Consider the following 19,488-nt stretch of genomic DNA (forward strand, 5'->3'; position numbering starts at 1 on the left):
GAGAGAAGTAATTTCTTCACCTTAACAGTACCATCAGAAACAATTGTAAACAGATGATCGACCCCCTCTCCACCCAAAGCTCATTACTGAATGCTTATGGCGAAAAGACAAAGTAAAATGAAGGATTTTATAGAACAACATTCCTCAAAATTCAACCAATATCCATCAAAACAGGATGAAAGAGATAGGAGTTAAAAGAGGCACCTCACCCTAACTAAAATCATGAATCTCTTTAATCAAAAATGCAATTGCTTGCCCCTATACTTGGAAGAGGAGTATAAATTGTGAACTTCCGATTCAAAGCATACCAGTCCGAATTCGAACACGAGCTGTTGGAGGTCTGTCTCTGACATGTCAATGAGCACGCTGGTTCCAGTTTCTTTTTGCTGACTGGAGGTACGGCTGCTTTAGCGGCGGTGTCCACAGGAAACTGCAGGCGCGCAAAATTGTACGAATCGAGCCATTGAGGAGTGGCGCAATGCGGCCAGTGGCCTCATTTTTAGGTAATGGATCATAAGTGTAAGGAGTTTCTAGATTAGCCTACACCTTCTATGGTAAAAGTTTCAGAACCAAATCAAATAAAACACCATCATTATCCTCCCTTCGCAGAGGTTCACTCAACATTGAAATAGTGGTGGTGCTAAGTGTACATCCCCCTCTTGCAATCATCTCTTTCAAGAGAAGAATCACATCATCCATCTTGTTCCTTTTGAGAAGAACTTGAACATAATTATTGTAAGTCACACTATCGGGCAAGCACCCCTTGATCACCATTTGCACCATCAAATCCCTAGCCTCTCCTATCTGCACTTCTTCGCAAAGGGCAGAAATAAGAATTGTATATATCACAACATCAGGCAAGCAACCTTTGTTTTCCATGGCATATAACATGGAAAATGCTTCACCAATACGATGAGCATTGCACAAACCATGTAACAAGATTCCACAAGTTTCTGTATTCGGATAAACATGTAGAGCACCCAGCTCTTTGAAGAGCTTTAAACCCTCTTCATGTCGTCCATCATGAAATAAGGCCTCTGGCATTATGTTATAAGAAACCACATTGCGCTCTAACCCTTTGGGGCGAAACATGGTAAAAAGATGCCAGATTTCACCGCTAGTTGGAAAATGTTTCTAGCCTTATCCATTTCTCCCCGTAAACAATATCCATTAATCAATTCATTGTATGTAACAATGTTGGGTTGAACATCAATTTGCATCATCTTGACCAGCATATGCTCGGCCTCTTCCATCCTTCCCTCTTGGCAAAGAGCATCAACAAAAATATTACAAGTAACCACATTTGGGCGAACCTTATTCGTTATCATCTTCTTTAACATGTCTTCAGCCCCCTTCCCTCTACTATGGTTGCATAACCCTTCAATTATTGAATTATATGTCACAACATTGGGTGAAATCCCCTTATCACCCAAGGTAGAGAAGAGTTGGAAAGCATCGTCGACCTTTCTGTCTTTGCACAAGCCATCAATAACTATGTTATAAGCATAAACATCAGGTTTGCATCTTCCTTTTTCCAATCGACTGAGCAGAACAAGCGCCTCAAGAGTACCTCCAGCTTTGCATACCACGTTAAGCATAGTATTATACGTATATTCGTTGGGATTGCACAGTTGCTCCGCAGACAATTTGAACATCAGCTTTGCTGCCTCTGGGATCCTTCTGACCAATAAAAGCCCTTTGATGAGAGTGGTAAAAGTTACCACATCAGGCTTGAAGCCATGTTTGAAGAATCTGCCTAAAATTGCAAATCCCAAATCAGGTCTTCTCAGTCGGCAGAAGCAATCGATCGCAATACTCAGGGTGTAGTGATTTACAGGAGCGTTCCTGTGAAGCATTTTTCCACAGTTCTGTTGGTGGAAAAATGGAGGTCTGCAGGGATGGAAAGACACTGATGAGGGCAGAAAGAAGGGGCAGCTTGTACTACTTGACTGCTTTTATTTGCAGTAGAAATATGGGTGAAGTCCATGCTGTGGAAACAAACACTCTGATTCAGTGGCATTCAAGACTTGGCCACCCTGCAGCAGGCAGTATAAAGGAGCTTGTGAAGAAAGGAGTCCTACAGTGTTCAGATGCTGAGGGAACAATCTCTTGTGATGATCGTGTGTTGGGAAAAGCCAAGAAGATGCCATATACTAAAGGTACTCATACTTCTACACAACCTTTAGATTAGGCACATAGTGACTTATAGAGTCCTGCTCAAGAAAAAATTGATTGGAGGAGGGAGATATTACATGAGCATAATTGATGATTATTCTAGGAGGATATGGCTGTATGTGTTGAAAGAAAAATCTGAAAATTTAAAGAATGGTGTGCAGAGGTAGAGGCTGAAAAGAGAATGAGTTTGAAGTGCCTTATGACTGATAACGGTCTTGAGTACTTATCAAAAGAGTTTGATGACTTTTGTAAGGTGAGGGGTATTGAACAACATAGGACTGTGCCCATGAATCCCCAACAAAATGGGGTAGCAGAGAGAGCTAATAGAACCATTTTAATGGGGTAGCAGAGAGTGAGATGTATGCTCCTAGCTGCTGCTGGAATGGAGAAGAGATTCTAAGCTGAAGCAGCATCTACTGCAGTCAAACTCATCCTCAAATGTCCCTCCTCTAGCATTAATGGTGATACTCCTGATTTCAGATGGTTTGGGAGTTATGGAGGTTACTCGGAGTTGAGAACTTTTGGATGCAAGACTTTTGCTCATGTGAAGCAAGGGAAGCTAGGGGCCAAGGCATTGAAATGTGTTATGTTGGGGTACCAGCCAGGAGTGAAAAGCTATAGGCTCTGGTGTGTGGAGCTTGGAAATGAGAAGATTATCATAAGTAGAGATGCGGTTTTCTGGAAGAATGAACTTCCTTTCAAAGAGGGTGTAAATGATGCAGATACAGTCAGGCTCACATCAACAATTGAGGTGGAGCCTGAAAGATCTGATGATGGCAGCCAAGTTGATGACATTCCTCCAGTGACAACTAATGCACCTGTTCAGCAAGTTAGGGCAGAGGATGGTCTGGGGAGTTGGAAGTTGGGACAGAACAAAAAGAACTGTGAAGCCATCAACAAAATATTCATATGCGGAGTTTCTGTTCTACGCTTTGCTAGTGGCTGAGGAAGTGGAATATTCTGAACCTTGTTCATATAATGAAGCAATGCAAAGTAAGAAATGGGAAAGGTGGATGCAAGCAATGATTGAAGAGATAGAGACATTACTGAAAAAAATGGAACATGGGTTTTGGTGGATAAACTAGATGGCAGAAGGGTTGTAAGCTACAAGTGGATCTTTAGGAAGAAAATTGAAGCTTCTGAGCCTGATGGTATAAGGTTCAAAGCCAGACTAGTGGCAAAAGGCTTCATACAAGAGCAAGGTTTAGATTCTGATGAAGTTTTCAGCCCTGTGGTGAAGCATGCCTCTATCAGAATTTTATTGGCTATTGTAGCAAGGAGGGATTGGGAACTTGAACAACTTGATGTTAAGACAGCCTTCTTGCATGGGGATCTCAAAGAAACAATTTATATGATGTTGCCAGAGGGCTTCATCAAACTAGAGGATAAAGGAAAGGTGTGCCTTTTGAAAAAGAGCATTTATGGCTTGAAACAAGCAAGTAGGCAGTGGCACAGAAAATTTGATGAACACATGATCAGCAGTGGTTTCACAAGTTCACAATATGATGAATGTGTATAGATTAAACATGAAGGTGGAGCTGTTGTGGCCTATCTTTTGCTCTATGTTGATGATATGCTGTTGGCGGGTGCTTGCAAGAATGAAGTCCAAGAAAGTCAAGGATGATCTCAGAGCAATGTTTGAAATGAAAGATCTGGAGCAGCAAAAAGAATTCTGGGGATGACAATAATCAGAGACAGAAAGGAGAAGAGGATTTGGCCGACTCAGGAGCAGATTATGTTTCAAGAATGCTAAAGAAGTTTGGGTTGGACAATTTCAAGAAGGTCTCAATTCCTATGGGGCAGCACTACAAATTATCAGTTGATCAAAAATCAAAGTCTGAAGTAGAAAAGAATGAGATGCAGCGGATTCCTTATGTTTGCATAGTTGGTAGCGTTATGTATGCTATAATCAGCATGAGGCCGGATATAGCTCAAGCAGTTTCTGTTACCAGCAGATTCACGGAAAGGATCATTGGTCGGCACCGAAATGGTTGATGAAATACATGAAGGGGGCCAGTGATATTGGGATTTTGTTTGATGGAGGAAAGCAAGTTTCTGGTGATGCTTTGATGGAGGATGACACGCATAAATAGAGAAATGGTCAGATTCTGATTTTGCAGGAAATATAGACACAAGGAGGTTTCAATCAGGCTATGTATTTACTCTATATGGAGCTGCTATAAGCTGGAAGAGTAGTCAGCAAGCAGTAGTTGCTCTATCCACAACCGAGGTTGAATTCATGGCCTTGACAACCGCAGTGAAAGAAAGCGATTGGCTAAGGGGAATTTTGGGAGACTTTGGTGTGATTCAAGAATCAGTGGCTGTTGGTTGTGGCAACAACAGTGCATTATGTTTGGCTAAACACCAAGTGTACCACGAGAGGAGTAAGCACATAGACGTGCGTCTTCACTTTATTCGGGAGAAGATAGATGAAGGCGATGTGAAGATTTTCAAGGTGGATACCAATGAGAATTCGGAGTTTCAGTAGCCGTTAGATTAGATTTTATTTTGACGATTAATATGAGCCGTTGGATCAAAAGTAACCGTTTATCCTTTAGGAGTTTAAATAGAGTTTGTTTTAGTTGTTGAAACGGAATTTTCTCCAATTTCGTTTTCTCTCTGTAATCAAGCTCACATCCGATTCATTTAGTAGAATTCTTCTCACTATCACATTTCATCTTCGTCTATCAATCTTTGTCTCAGGCACTATACAATCAACTCCAATTCAAACAGAGATGATATTATTTCAATTTTGGGTAAGGTTCCATTTTTAATATTAGGATAATCCAAAAAAAAAAAGATAACGCATTTTTAATCCAAAAAAAAAGATAACGCATTTTTAATGAAACAAAGGTAATACTTCCTCTGTTCCATAGTAGTAGAGTCATTTTGCCATTTTAGTACGTTTCATAGTAGTTGAGTCATTTCATTTTTTGGTAAAAGTCTAACACATTTCTTCTTACCTACTTTACTCTCTCTACGTCTCTTACCTTTTTTTCATTTCCTACTTTATTTTTCATTTACTTAACTCACCTAACACAACTTTTTCTTAATCTCCGCGCCGAAAAGAAATGCCTCAACTACTATGGAACGGAGGGAGTAGTATCTTTTAATCATCATTGCTTCTCTAAATTGAACTCAAAATAAATTTTATAAAAATCAAAATAAATTTGATAAAAATTTGAAAGATTAAATTTAAATTAATATTTTATATTATTGTGAAAGATATACTACTCTTACTAGATTATAAAAATGAATAAAGATTGGTAACCTTCTTGTGACACCTCCATTATAAGTTAACCTACTACTCTTGCGGAGAGAGCTCAGAGCTAACGATGCACGCACTGAAACGTCTCAAATCGGCCAATCGGTTCATCAATCTGTACTCCTCCGCCGCTAATTCGAGGCGGCTGCTTCCCCCTCCGGCAGCGGCAGCGAAAATCGGTCGGATTAAACGGCGGAAGAAGGTGCGGCAGCCGCTGAAGAATGTAGTGAGGCTCACGTGCGAGTCAGCCGCGGAAGGAGGCGTATGCGATGTATATGTCATCGGATCCGTTCACGATTGTCCGGTGAGTAATGTTTTAGTCATTGAAATTGCGGCATTGTTGAGATATGACCTTTTTAGTCACTCGTTCTCAGAGATCATGGGCGGAAGTCAAGGCTGTGATACAATTCGTGAAACCAGAGGTGCTTTACTTTGTTTTTTTATTTGATGGCGTACAATTTTATGATATTATTATACTCCTAGCATTAATCTGTCTTTGTCAGGCTGTTTTTTTGGAGCTGTGCACTAGTCGCCGTCATATTCTTACGCCTGATAAAAAGGTCGGTTGGTTTTTGTTTATGTAGAATCGATTGAATTTACAAGTGGTATTTGGTTTCTGTGGGTTTGAAACTTGAGAATTAACTGAGCCGATGAAGAGAATTAATGCACAAGAGGTGTTTGATGAAATATCTCAATCTGACCATTCACACCGCTGAAGAAAGATTAACTCAATGTACTCCCTCCGTTTCTTCATAGTTGAGGCGGAACTTTTCGGTAATAGATAAAAAAGTAAGAGAGATGAAAAGGTAAAGAGAATAAAGTATAAAATGAATAAAGTAGAGAGAATAAAGTAAGAGAGAGTAAAGTAAGAAAGAGAAAAAAATTACCATATATTGAAATGACTCAACTATGAAAAAACGGAGGGAGTATTTGATAAAAGACAGACAGAGAAAATAGCAAACACAAATAAGTGTCCAAATTGTTGATTTCTTAAAAGATGATAGTACCTACTAGAGCACTCCTAATCTCTGTCACAACACTAAAATAAATCTGATAAACAAATAGAGTAATAGTATGAACTGATCTTCGCACCACGCTGACTGAGCTGACTGACGACTGTGCTCGACGGTCCTCATATCACGCGGACTATCTTGTTGGCCACTTTTGTAAACTTTGCACAAACAACCTATCCCAACTAATGATCTTAACTTCCCTCGTCTATCTTTCTAATAAGCATTGTTTGCAGATCCCGACCTTGCAAGATATGGTGCATATGTGGAAGAAAAATGAAAGTATTTATTCTATTCTATTTAAGCGGACTACTGCCAAGGTATGATTCAGTTTTTCATCTACGCACTTAACAGAGAAACATCTTTTATCATACATATCCATAATCTGTCTTTTTCTAGCGTTTTCGTGAATATAATAATGTTGTGACCGCTGGAGATTTCCGTGCGGCATATAATGAAGCAACAAAATATGGTGCCAAGGTCATACTTGGTGATAGACCTATAGAGGTGAGCTATTTCTCTTCTTTTGTTATCCCTTTCCACTGCTTATAGCTAGAAAATCATCCGCACATCACTTCTTAGTTTCTACTTTTTTCTTTTGGTGATAGATTACACATTTGAGACATTGGGCCAACACGTCTATTTGGCCAATCTTCCTGCTATATACAATAGGAACAAACGTTTTTTTGCCGGAAGATCTCTCAAAGAAGGTATTCTTATTTACCTTATGCTCCCTCCATCGCCTGAAAATAGGGACCAACCTTATTAGTTGTGTTATGTGTGATGAAAATGTTTCCGAAAATTGAAAGAAGACTAAGTGTGTGGGACGAACTAAAATGGTAAAAGGAAGCTATTTCTTCACTATGGGATGAGTAAAATATTGAAAGATACTTTATCCATCACCTAAAATTAGACTTTGGGGACGACACGAGTTGTAATGCCAAACTGGTGAAGTATGAGAGAAAAGTAGTTGATGTAGTGTTACTGGACAATGGACCCACTTTATTAGTAGTGTAGTGTGATGAATTTTTTTCCAAATCAGAAACTGAACTAATTTTGAGGGACGGACCAAATGGCAAAAAACAGGTAAAATGAACTATTTTTTGGGGTTGGAGGGAGTCATAGACTATTATCTTGTAGAGGTGATGTTACTTTCTAATGTTAAAAGGCTCACTTTTGCTTAATGTAGGCGGCGGAGGCACAAAAGACTGGGAAGTTGGATGCTGACTTGGTGAAACAATTGATTTGTGAGGCGACCAAGCAAGATCCTATCGGTTCAAAAATTATAATCGATGAGCGGGACCAGTTTGTTTTTTAAACTCTTCATCTCATTGTAATATTGCATGTTTGATCATCCTCAATATATTGTGTACACTATACAGATATATGTCCTTCACATTACTTGAAGCCGCACGCCAGCATAAGTCAGTCGTTGCTGTTGTGGGGATGGCTCACGTACCAGGAATACAAAACTACTGGAAACAACATGTTGAGGTAAAAGATTCTGTGCCATTTGCAAATTACTTGGTCGTTTCAAATTCTCTGGCCTTTTGTACGTTGCAATTTTGAACGTCTCGTCTTGACATAACTTCATGGTTTTGAATGTCACAGGTGGAGCAGCTTCTCAACGTCCCACTTCGAAAGAAAATGCTTAGAATTGCAACAAGAGTTGCACAGGTTGCCTGTCTCTATGGCACTTATCTCTACTTCGATGAGTTGAGACAAGGATGGATACAATTTGTTGAGGCTCTTCCAAAATTTCCAAAAGATCGAGTGGATTGATTCGATTTGGATTCTCCCGTTTGAGTGTCTCAATTTTGCCATTGAAGCTAAGCCCATATACATCATTTGGGCCTGAATTCTGCAGCCCATAACATTTATTGGGTCAGCCCTATTTGATGCTCTATTTTTCTCCTTTGTTATAATTGGGCCATTTGCTAAAACCATCGATTAAATGGAGGGTTTTATAATATTCGTAGCTCATTATTTTTATTAGTATTATAGACTTATTTAGTTATAGTCATTTTATTTAGACGGAACATCTTTTTTAGTTCACGAGCTTTGTCAAAGTATCATATTAGGTTCGTGAACTATGGGTTAATATCAATCGAAGTACTTTTTTTACTATTTCCAAGTTTTTTCAGACGAAAATACCCTGAACCTCAAAACCTTTAAGGGTACACATTTTTTATAAACTTATCACATACTCATATTTTTATAATAAATCTCTTTACTATATATTTTGACAATTTTTCTAAATATAATTTGCCCTTTAATATTTTCACTAATTTTGTGACATGCAAGAAAAGTTCCTTCTCTAAATTTTTATAGTTAAAGAATTTAAAAATATTTTTAAGGTATGGATACTCGTAAAAATTAATGTCAAAGTTAATAGACGACACTTGAATATTGAAAAATATCTTTACTGTGACATTAATGTACGAGTATCCATACTTCAAAAATATTTTAAAATTCTTTAATTATAAAAGTAAAGATATTTATCAATATTCAAGTATCATGTATTGACTATGACATTAACTTTTACGAGTATCCATATCTCAAAAATATTTAAAAATTCTTTAATTATAAAAAATTTGTAGAAGTAACTTTTCTTGCATATCACAAATTTAAGTGATAATATTGAAGATCATATTATATTCAGAAAATTCGTCAAAAATATATAGTAAATATATTTATAAAAAGCATGAATATGTGATAAGTTTATTAAAAATATGTACCCTAAAAAGTATGGAGGGTTTTCGTCCAAAAAAACTTGGAAATAGTAAAAAAGTACTTCGATTGATATATACCCATAGTTGACGGACCTCGAATGATATTTTCAAAGTTCACGGACCTAAAATAATACTTTGACGAAGTTCGTGGACCGAAAAAGTTGTTCTCTTTTTTTATTTAATTGAATTTGTCTGAGATCATTAGACGACAATATTTATAATTAAAAAAAAGATAATATTACTCCATAAAACAAGCTAACCATAAAATAATTTTATTTTTACTAATTTTTTATATATTCATAAAAACGTGGTAGTTATTTTGCTGAACTATTCACTAAAGTTTTAGAGAAAATATTAAGTGGTCTAGACACACCACGTACCCGTTCATCAAAGTATTGTAGCTTGTAACATCAGGCTTGATGCCGGATTTCACCGCTAGTTGGAAAATGTTTCTAGCCTTATCCATTTCTCCCTGTAAACAATATCCATTAATCAATTCATTGTATCTAACAATGTCGGGATGAACATCAATTTGCCTCATCTTGACCAGCATATGCTCGGCCTCTTCCATCCTTCCCTCTCGGCAAAGAAAATCTACAAAAATATTACAAGTAACCACATTTGGGAAGACTTTATCCGATATCATCTTCCTTAACATGTCTTCAGCCTCTTTTCCTCTACTATGCTTGCATAACCCCTCAATTATTGAATTATAGGTCACAACATCAAGTGAAATCCCCTTCTCACCCAAGGTAGAGAAGAGTCGGAGAGCATCGTCGAGCTTTCTATCTTTGCACAAGCCATCAATAACTATGTTATAAGCATAAACATTAGGTTTGCATCTTCCTTTTTCCAATCAACTAATCAATTCAAGCGCCTCAAGGGTACCTCCAGCTTTGCATAACCCATTAATCATAACATTATACGTACGTTCATTGGTATTGCACAGTTGCTCCGACAACCTCCAACACAGCTTGGCTGCCTCTGGGATCCTTCCGACCAATAAAAGCCCTTTGATGAGAGTGGTAAAAGTGACAACATTAAGCTTATACCCACGCTTGAAGAAACTGCCTAAAATCGCAAACCCAAAATCAGGTCTTTTCAGTCGGCAGAAGCTATCGATCGCAATACTCAAGGTGTGGTGATTTACAGGAGCATTCCTCTGAAGCATTATGTCGAACATATGAAGGGCAAGTGTGTACTGTTGAAGCATTTATTTGTATATTACTGTAATTAATTACTCCGTCCGACCCACGTTACTTGAGGCGTTTCTTTTTGACACGGGATTTAAGAATGCTGTGTTTAGTGAATTAAATAAAAAAGAGAATAAAGTAAATTTGATGATGTTTTGTTTTTAGCCACAAAAGAGAACTGACTCAAGGAACTTGGGACAACCCAAAATGGAATATGACTCAAGTAACTTGGGATGGAGGGAGTATGATATATTCTCACCGTCCCAAAAGAATATGCGCCTTGGGTTCCGCATGGGTATGATGCAAAATTGGTAAAATAAGAGAGGTAGAGAAAAAATGTAAATAAAGTGTTGTCAGTGAAGAATAGGTCACACTTTATTAGAGATAAAAGGATTTCCAAAATTAGAAAGTACATATTCTTGTGGGACGACCTAAAAAGGAAAAGGTGTATATTGTAAACATGCAATATTGTAAACACAAAAATACAATATATATTTGTGAAGCTGTAGATGGATTTCTGCAAATTGCATTTTTGTTATACAATATAAAATTGCAAATTGCATTTTATATTGTTAAGTTTTGCATTTTAACATAAATTGGCTACAATACAAAATAAAATATACTATATAACTGCAATACGTCTATGTATAAAATGCAAACTAAACAGTCTATATCAAAAATGCAAAACTCAACAATAAAAAATGCAATCCTTCTATAACTAAAATGCAATATGCTTAAATCTATTTATAACTTCTGCAAATGTATATTGCATTTTAGTGTTTATAATATTGCATGTTTCGTGCCACGTGGCAGCACTGATTGGATGTCCATGGTAAATTTAAAATTAGTTAGCATATTAGTATATCCCTAATTGTATATCCTTAATTTGTCATGTGCTTAGAAATTATGGGTAATGTTCAAAACGGTGTGATATTAACATAAAATCAAAAACACTCAACTTCTTAGGCCATGCTTGGTACGAATGAAATGGGGGAATGGAATGACATTCCTACCTCCATTCCATTCCTTTGCTTGGTAAATTTTTTCCTTAGGAATCACCATTCCATTAGGAATGGTCATTCCATTCCATATGGGAATACTCATTCCATCCATTTAGCTAAGGAATGGTCATTCCATTCCATTTCATTTTCCTTTCTTCTTATTTTAAAATTTAACAAAATTACATAAATATTATATTTAAATTTAATATCATTTCAATTTTAGCATAAATTAAAATTTTAAAATTTTTAATATAACACACACACACACAGAGCCAAACACACACCCACACACACATACGCACACATGCCAAAAACACACACACACACCAAAAAACACACAGCACACCAAAAACACACGCACACACAACAACACATACACCACATATGCACACACTCATTTACATGTATAGTTCAACTTAATATGATCCAAAATATTTGACAAAAATATTTTTAAATAAATATATATATTTTTATAGAATCAACATATTAATTATTCACATTTCATTTCATTTCATTCTTATATTATTCGTAGTTACCAAGCTTAGGAATGAAATTAATCAAGGAATAACAATTCCATTCCATTTATAAACCTTACATTCACCAAGCACAAGAATGGAATGGAATTGTCATTCCATTCCCACCTTCATTCCATTCCCATCTCCATTCCATTCCCTCCTCATTCCATTCCATCATACCAAGCATGGCCTTAGTCATCAATAGTAGATGTACTTTATGATCATGGCACACTCCATGTCTTTACCAATATTAATTTTAATCTCTAATTCTTAGGGTAAAACTTTTAATCTTGCCATGGAGGATTGGGAGAGGGCATGTAAGAATTCGTGCTAGGCTCGTTCAACCAAGGCCATGTTGTGGATTGGAACAATGAGAGCTACGAATTTATTCAAACATCCTTCGAGCAACAATTCGCCGCTGGGAAGATTAATATGATAAAAAATTGAACTTGAGGTGAAATATCATCAAATAATAAATTAATAAAATTGAGTAATCGATAATTGGTGTTATGTTTTTTTAATTTTTTTTATGTCGACAACAATTTATGTAATGTTATCAAAATAAATCTGAAAAAAGTTGCTTACACTTGAGAACTACTCTCGTAAGATGCTCACATAGATCAATCTCCGCAATCCAACTATCAAAATAAGTATACAATTCAAGCATTTCATATCGATATCTAAACATAGAGATTTGTCAGACAAATAAGAACTTGTACACTCTATATAGCATCAATGGGGCAGTTCGGTTCCTAAAATAATCGCACAACTTAATCATAGATTATATCTTAGGTACTATTTTATCTATAGAACTAAACACCACCTATGAAAATAAAAATGAACATCATGAAAGACAATGCTCTTGTGCATACTCTTGTGAGGCGAAGGAAGCAGTATATACTCCCTTTGTCTGCGAATAGGAATCCCCCATTTTGATCCTTCCGAAAATAGGACTTGTGCATACTCTTGTGAGACTAAGGAAGCAGTATATGTTGAGAAATAGACTCCACCGACTTTAGAGAAGAACCCCAGGCGTCCTCCGTTATAGAAAAAGATTGGAATTTTTTGACGATTCCACGTTGATTACTGAAGACGTCGAGTTGAAGACGTCGAGTGGGATATTTCCATGACCGTTGAGGAGATTCGAGGAGATGACGTCATGACAAGCTAAAGAGAAGAAAGGAAGCTGGATATTAGAAATGGGCCACTCACCCCTTAAAAGGCCTCATAAGGGGGAGGGTTATCCACACTTATATAGATTCTATATAGATTGGATCATCACCAAGTCGATGTGAGACAGAATTGAGAGAATTTAACACGCCCCTCACGTGTGGAGGGTTATCCACACTTATATAGATTCTATATAGATTGGATCATCACCAAGTCGATGTGGGACAGAATTGAGAGAATTTAACACGCCCCTCACGTGTGGAGGGTTATCCACACTTATATAGATTCTATATAGATTGGATCATCACCAAGTCGATGTGGGACAGAATTGAGAGAATTTAACACGCCCCCTCACGTGTGGGCCGGAAAGGACATCGGTCTTCCATCACGTGGGTAGGCAATGCAAGAGATAAGAGAGAACCATCATCGATGTGGGTCGGAAAGGACATCGGTCTTCCACTTGTGAGGTAGATAAGAGATAAAGAGAGATCCATCATCGACTTGGGCCCGCTCTGATACCATATTAGAAATGGGCCACTCCACCCTTAAAAGGCCTCATAAGGAGGAGGGTTATCCACACTTATATAGATTAGATTGGATCATCACCAAGTTGATGTGGGACAGAATTGAGAGAATTTAACACTGGAGCTGCTAGAAATTGAAGAGGAGACCGACGAACAAGGTGTGAAGATTTTAGAAATGGAAGGAGATAATAAAGAAGATCAAGATTCGACGAAGCTGAAGCAACTAGAAAAGATTTTGGAGACTAGAAAAGAGTCGGAGAAGCAGACTCATCTAAAGAACTGTGTCAAGGTACGCATCCTGAAGAGCTCAGTGATTCAAAGTTACGGAAGCTACAAGAGCAATTAAATATACGGATAAGAAAGTCAATGTCGAGGGGGGAGTGTTGAGAAAGAAACTGCACCGACTTTAGAGAAGAATATAGAGGAGTTGAGATTATGTTAATTAGTAGGAGTAATTAAATATGATAATGTGTTGGAGGATTCGAGAAGATCAAAAGTTGCATGGCAACTTAAATTAGTAAATTAATTAAGGACTGGCTAGAATATTCTAGCTAGGGAATGTCGGCAAGTATAACCGACATAGTTAGCTATGAATAGGCAATAGCCATGAGCCCATGATGTATTATGTGTGCACAATTAGAGAGCTAAGTGTGAGTGGAGTGTGTAGGAGAGTTAGTGTGTGAGGTGTCTCCTCGAAGAGTTAGAGGCGTGTCTTCGGATGTCTTGTGAGGTGTGTCCTCCAAGAGTGTATTTTGAGTGTGTCCTCAAAAGTATTGTAGTGTTGTAATGGTGTGTATTGGTGTTTCATACAAGGTTGTCGAGTGAATAATAAAATTCCGTTTGTGTGTGTTTTATATTTGATCCTAGAGTATATACTCCTTCTGTTCGCAAATAGGTGTCTCGTTTTTCTAAGTTAGTCCGTCCGTGAATATGAGTCTCAGTTTATAATTATTATAAATGGTAAAGCGGCCTCACATTCCACTAACTCTTTCCACTCGCGTATCATTTAAAACTAATATATACAAATGAGACCCATATTTTCCATTAACATTTCTTAAAATTCGTGACGAAACAAATGAGATTCTTATTCGCAGACGGAAGGAATAGGAGTTTAAATAATCCTAATTCAACCATTTTTAATAATAAACAATACATTAACTATTTTTATCTCCATTTTTTTACTTTTTCAATTTTATTATATTAAACTCATATCGTCCACTTCTAAGACTATTTTTGGTGGATAAAGGTAGTATGAAACTTGAATATATACCGTCTTCATATTTAATTAATATTGTTAACATCTATTCTTACTTTTTAGAACTGATTTAATATAATTCTTCTAAAAGAAGTGCAAAAAAAAGCGCCTCGTTTATGGTGGGACGGAGGGAGTTATAAATAGTACTCCCTCCGTCTCGGAGTATTAGACTCACTTCTTTTGGGCACATGATTTAAGGAATTGATATTTAAATAGTTAAAGTGGAGAGAGTAAAGTATGAGAGAGGAAAAAAGTAGGGGAGAGAAGAGAGAAAAAAGTAGGTGGAGAATAAAATAAGATAGATGCTTTTTGCTAAAAAATGAAATGAGTCTAATATGTTGGGACATCCCAAAAGAGAAAGTTGGTCTAATAACTTGGGACGGAAGGAGTACTTATCTTGTCCTATTAAAAATGAAACATTTACTATTTTAGACTCATTAAAAAATAAACGTTTTCTAAAATAGAAGCAACATCACATCTACTTTTGCATCTCCCTTACTTTATTTTCTCGTCATTAATTCATAAAACAACGCTACATAAAATTATGTATCGTAAAATAAATATTTATTTTTAATGGGACAGAAGGAGTACTAGTAAATGAGTAATTTATTATTTCAAATAGCTTCATTATAACTATTTTATTAATTTCATCAAATCATTCAAATAAGTTCAATTTTCATTTGGTCTAAAGATACGGAGTACCTTTTTCTAACAATTCCCTTTCCTCACTTTCAATTTCACCTGCCGATTAAGGAAGATGAGCAGAAGGGCTGCTGTATCTTCAATCGATCTCATTCATGGAAAAAGATTTCTCAATCGATGGTCTCATAAATCGGGTATTGTCTCTCCTCCATTCTCTCTCTTCTCTTCCAAGGCTTTTCAACCTAAGCGGCGCCCAATAGATTTCAGAAGTGTTAAAGAATTAGATGATGCTATTAAATTGTTTGGGGAAATGAAGAGTATGCGGCCTGAGCCTTCTATTCGAGTGTACAACAATCTTATGAGTGTTAGTGTAAAGATTGAGCAGTATTCATTTGCCCTCAAGGTGTTCGATGAAATGCTTCAAATGGGTTTCCCTGTTGATATGTACACTATGAGTATTGCAATTAACTGTTGCTGTCACTTGAAAGATATAAACTCTGGTTTTGCTATAATGGCCTTCTTTTTTAAGAGTGGTTTCGAACCAAATGCTGTGATAATCAGCCATCTCATTAAAGGGTTGTTTTTAGAGGGTAAGGAGGCAGAAGCTGTGAAATTATTCCAAAAGGTTCTGGATTTAAAAGTTTGCGAACCTAATTGTGTTATGATTCTGCACTTGATAGATGGGTTATGCAAAACTGGACAGGTCATTGAGGCTTATGATTGGATTCATAGATTAGAAAGTTGTGGGTGGAGACCCAACGTTTGGGCTTATAGCACATTAATTGATGGGTTTTGTAAGGGTAGAAAGATGGATGACGCATTGCAACTTCTACCTAAGATGGTCAGCAAAGGTATTTTACCCAATGTTGTCACATATAATACCATGATTAAGGGACTGTGTGACAATGGTAGGCATGCCGATGTTGGAGACTTATTGAATGAAATGGCCAATTCAAAGATATCTTTGGATGTGCATACTTTCAATATATTGATCGATGCATATTGTAAGGAAGGGAAGATGGAAGAGGCTACAAATGTACTGAAAATTATGGCGCAACAAAACATTTGTCCCAATGTGGTCACGTATGGTACACTTATTGATGGATTTTGTATGAAAGGTGAAATAGATAGAGCAAAACGGTTACTTGATTTAATGGTAGAGATGGGCTTAAAGCCTAATATTGTTAGCTATAGCAGCTTGTTAAATGGATATTGCAAGAAGGGATGCGTGGATGAAGCTTGGCTTCTTTTTCTTGAAATTCCTAGTAAAGGTTTGGTGCATAATACGCATACTTATACCACCATGATACATGGATTATTTAGTAAATATAGATTTGCCGAGGGCTATAAACTATTCGAGGTTATGGAAGACCAACAAATGCGTCCTGATTTGCTAACTTACACTACATTGTTGGACGGGCTGTTTAGGAATAAGGAGATTAATGAGGCTGTTTCATTGTTGCGCCTGATTGAAGATAAAGGATTTACCCTTGACGCAGTCACGTATGGTGCTCTAATAAATGGATTGTGCAAAAATGGAAAACATGGCATTGCGAGACATCTTTTCAGTCAACTTCCTTCAAATGGTGTACAACCTAATGTTCATATATATAATATGATCATTGGTTCATATTTTCAGGAAGGGTCTTTGGAGGAGGTAAAACGTTTGCTGGTAGAGATGGAGGATCGCGGCTGTGGACCTAATCGTGTAACATACAATGTTATCATCGGGAGTCTGCTAAAGCAAAATGAGGTTGACAAGGCAAGATCATTTATGGAAGAAATGCGTGAAAAGGGATTCTCTGCGGATTCTGCAACTTCTTCGATGCCAAGTGGAGATGATTTTTTACTCAAATTGATGAAGGACCTTGAGCCCAAGGAAATTGTATGCTAGTCCATATTAAGTGGAGGTCAGTGACATTATCATCATTCTTTATGCATAATAATATTGTACTCCTCAATTATTGTCTATTTCATCTCGAGGCATCCAGGAAACATTTCAAGAGATTTTAATCTGATACTTGTATTTAAACTGTTTAATGTAGTTCGTGTTTCCATGCAGGCATCGCTGTTTCTAGTGCAGGGCGAGGATTGATGCAGCCTAAGCGCCAAAGGTTTATGTCTCGAAGCTTCAAGCTGTGTTCGATCTTTACACACCTATGATGTATGAGTTCCTTAATGCTGCTGTGTGATTCAATTGAACATGGGAATATTATGAAATTATATCTTCATCTGTATTTTGGTAACCTTTTTTTCATGAATATTATGAAATTATATCTGTATCTTTTTTTTGGTAACCTTTTTTTCATTCTCTTTTACTTAAAATCATTTATTGGGCCCACCATCCACTACACAATTTCACGTCATTTATAACGTGGACCTCACAATCCACTATCATTCATTAGGGTGAACTAGCGGCGGATCCAAAACTTTTACATTGCACGTACGAGTTTGAGTATACCAAGTTGTCCTGTGTTGAGAGAATTACCAGATGGCATTGACACCCTCAATTCTCTGACGCATTTGAGTATTAGGGATTGTGACAATCTGAAGTTGATTGGGAATCCATGTGGTGGAGAGCTGTGTTATAGGGTGTGGAGAGCTGATGGACCCTACAATTGAGTATCTCTTATTGGTAGAATTAAGGAGCCTAAAGAATCTACCAATGCAAATTGACTGCCCCACCAAATCATCTACTCGTCTCACAGAATTGAGAATCTTAGCAGCTTGATAACATTAGAGATAGATGCGAGTGTAGAATGGTCACGAGAGGATAGTGTTGGCATTGCAGAGACCGTGGAAGGGATGCTGCAACTAACTTAAATGGTTTGAAGTAAAAGGGGAACCTCTCCTCTCTAACAGAGTTATGTCTATATAGTTGAAGCGTCTACCCTTTGTGGATGCACTGAAGCACCTCACTGAATTAAAATACTTAGATATTAGAGATTGCCCGGAACTACGTATTGATTCTGAAAATCAAGGTCGATTGCCAAACAGCTTGAATGTTGTTGCAAGTAAGTTATCTCTACCGTCCTTGTCTATGAGTTTTCATGTGAATTGCAACGTATTGAAGCGTCTATTGTAGTGAATAATTTGTCTTTAACTTAAAGAATGGTTGTTAACATAGATGAGGAATTCAGTGCTTGATGAATGAAAACCATTACATGATCTTTATAGATTGGAATAACTTAAGTCTGCAACCACTCCACTCAAGAAACTTGCAGTTGGTCATTTACTATCCTGATTTGGGCGTTTGATTTCAGGCCTTCATCGTGTTTCCCTCTTCCATGGAAGAATCGAGATCCTCCTGCTCTGGAGACGTGTTTGGCTTCTGTTCAGATGGGTCCAACATTTGTGTTGCCGAACTGGAGCTCCCCCAAGCTGCCTGATGGAGAATACAACGACGATCTGGTGAACCTGTCGCCACGATCATCGTGCTGAAACTGGACTCATCGGATCCTTAGCCCTTCTATCTACTGCAAAACAATAACAAATTGGAGAGATAAGCATGCGTGTAGACGTGAATCCTATTTAGGTTGGCGTGTAGAAATCAAGGTCTATGGCCAGCCCGTGTCAATGTTGTAGGAAGTAAGTATCATCCTCTTTAACTTAGATAATGGTTTATACTAACAAATAGTATAAGGAATTCATCTAGTATTAATAGTATTTGATCATTGACTTTTTATTCTCACTGTAGATGAGCATTATCCTAATTTTGAGCTTGTTTTTGGTGTGGGTGATAAATTAGGAAATGTTGGCAGCCTCTGTATTTGAAGGTATTCACATACTAATGTTCTGTTTTATGGCATGCTTTTGTGAGGTTAGCTCAATAAAACATGAGTCTTACAGGTAACTATATAACTAATACCTTTGTACCAAAGTAATTATTTCTTCAAATATCAAAGTAATGAGTCTTGATCCATATCCACAATCCAAACATCAAAATACAATTCAAGCATTTAAACTCATTACCTAAACATAGTGGTTTGACAACCAGATATGAATG

At 37.2% G+C, this 19,488-nt stretch overlaps 2 protein-coding genes and 1 pseudogene across 5 annotated transcripts; 2 read left to right on the top strand and 1 right to left on the bottom strand.

Annotated features, from left to right (window-relative positions):
* Positions 1–549: 549 nt before the first annotated feature.
* Positions 550–10,413, bottom strand: LOC125222494 (annotated as a pseudogene).
* Positions 5,472–8,445, top strand: LOC125222486 (traB domain-containing protein-like). Its single transcript, XM_048125130.1, has 9 exons — positions 5,472–5,744; positions 5,815–5,862; positions 5,944–6,000; positions 6,687–6,770; positions 6,850–6,957; positions 7,059–7,160; positions 7,640–7,755; positions 7,833–7,944; positions 8,062–8,445. The coding sequence occupies exons 1-9, from the start codon at positions 5,511–5,513 to the stop codon at positions 8,230–8,232; spliced, it is 1,032 nt and encodes a 343-aa protein (XP_047981087.1). The 5' UTR covers positions 5,472–5,510; the 3' UTR covers positions 8,233–8,445.
* A 5,162-nt stretch (positions 10,414–15,575) lies between the features above and the next one.
* Positions 15,576–19,058, top strand: LOC125201737 (pentatricopeptide repeat-containing protein At1g62670, mitochondrial-like). Of its 4 annotated transcripts, XR_007172961.1 has the most exons (4): positions 15,576–17,392; positions 17,545–17,646; positions 18,017–18,496; positions 18,746–19,058. XR_007172961.1 is itself a non-coding variant. In XM_048099977.1 (2 exons), the coding sequence occupies exon 1, from the start codon at positions 15,598–15,600 to the stop codon at positions 17,374–17,376; it is 1,779 nt and encodes a 592-aa protein (XP_047955934.1). In that variant the 5' UTR covers positions 15,576–15,597; the 3' UTR covers positions 17,377–17,392; positions 17,545–17,751. The 4 variants fall into 4 exon arrangements, 1 of the variants encoding a protein (XP_047955934.1); XR_007172962.1 differs by lacking the exon at positions 18,017–18,496; XR_007172963.1 differs by lacking the exons at positions 18,017–18,496; positions 18,746–19,058 and adding an exon at positions 17,888–17,987.
* The last annotated feature ends 430 nt before the right edge of the window (positions 19,059–19,488 follow it).

Source organism: Salvia hispanica, chromosome 1 (genome assembly GCF_023119035.1).
Source record: "Salvia hispanica cultivar TCC Black 2014 chromosome 1, UniMelb_Shisp_WGS_1.0, whole genome shotgun sequence".
Lineage (NCBI taxonomy): Eukaryota > Viridiplantae > Streptophyta > Magnoliopsida > Lamiales > Lamiaceae > Salvia > Salvia hispanica.

What these genes read in the sequence shown, in the direction of transcription:
- LOC125222486 (XM_048125130.1), top strand. Translation starts at nt 5,511, where the DNA reads ATGCACGCACTGAAACGTCTCAAATCGGCCAATCGGTTCATCAATCTG. An exon ending in TACAATTCGTGAAACCAGAG is followed by an intron (nt 5,863 to 5,943) that starts GTGCTTTACTTT and finishes TGTCTTTGTCAG; the next exon opens with GCTGTTTTTTTGGAGCTGTG. An exon ending in ATAATCGATGAGCGGGACCA is followed by an intron (nt 7,756 to 7,832) that starts GTTTGTTTTTTA and finishes TACACTATACAG; the next exon opens with ATATATGTCCTTCACATTAC.
- LOC125201737 (XM_048099977.1), top strand. Translation starts at nt 15,598, where the DNA reads ATGAGCAGAAGGGCTGCTGTATCTTCAATCGATCTCATTCATGGAAAA.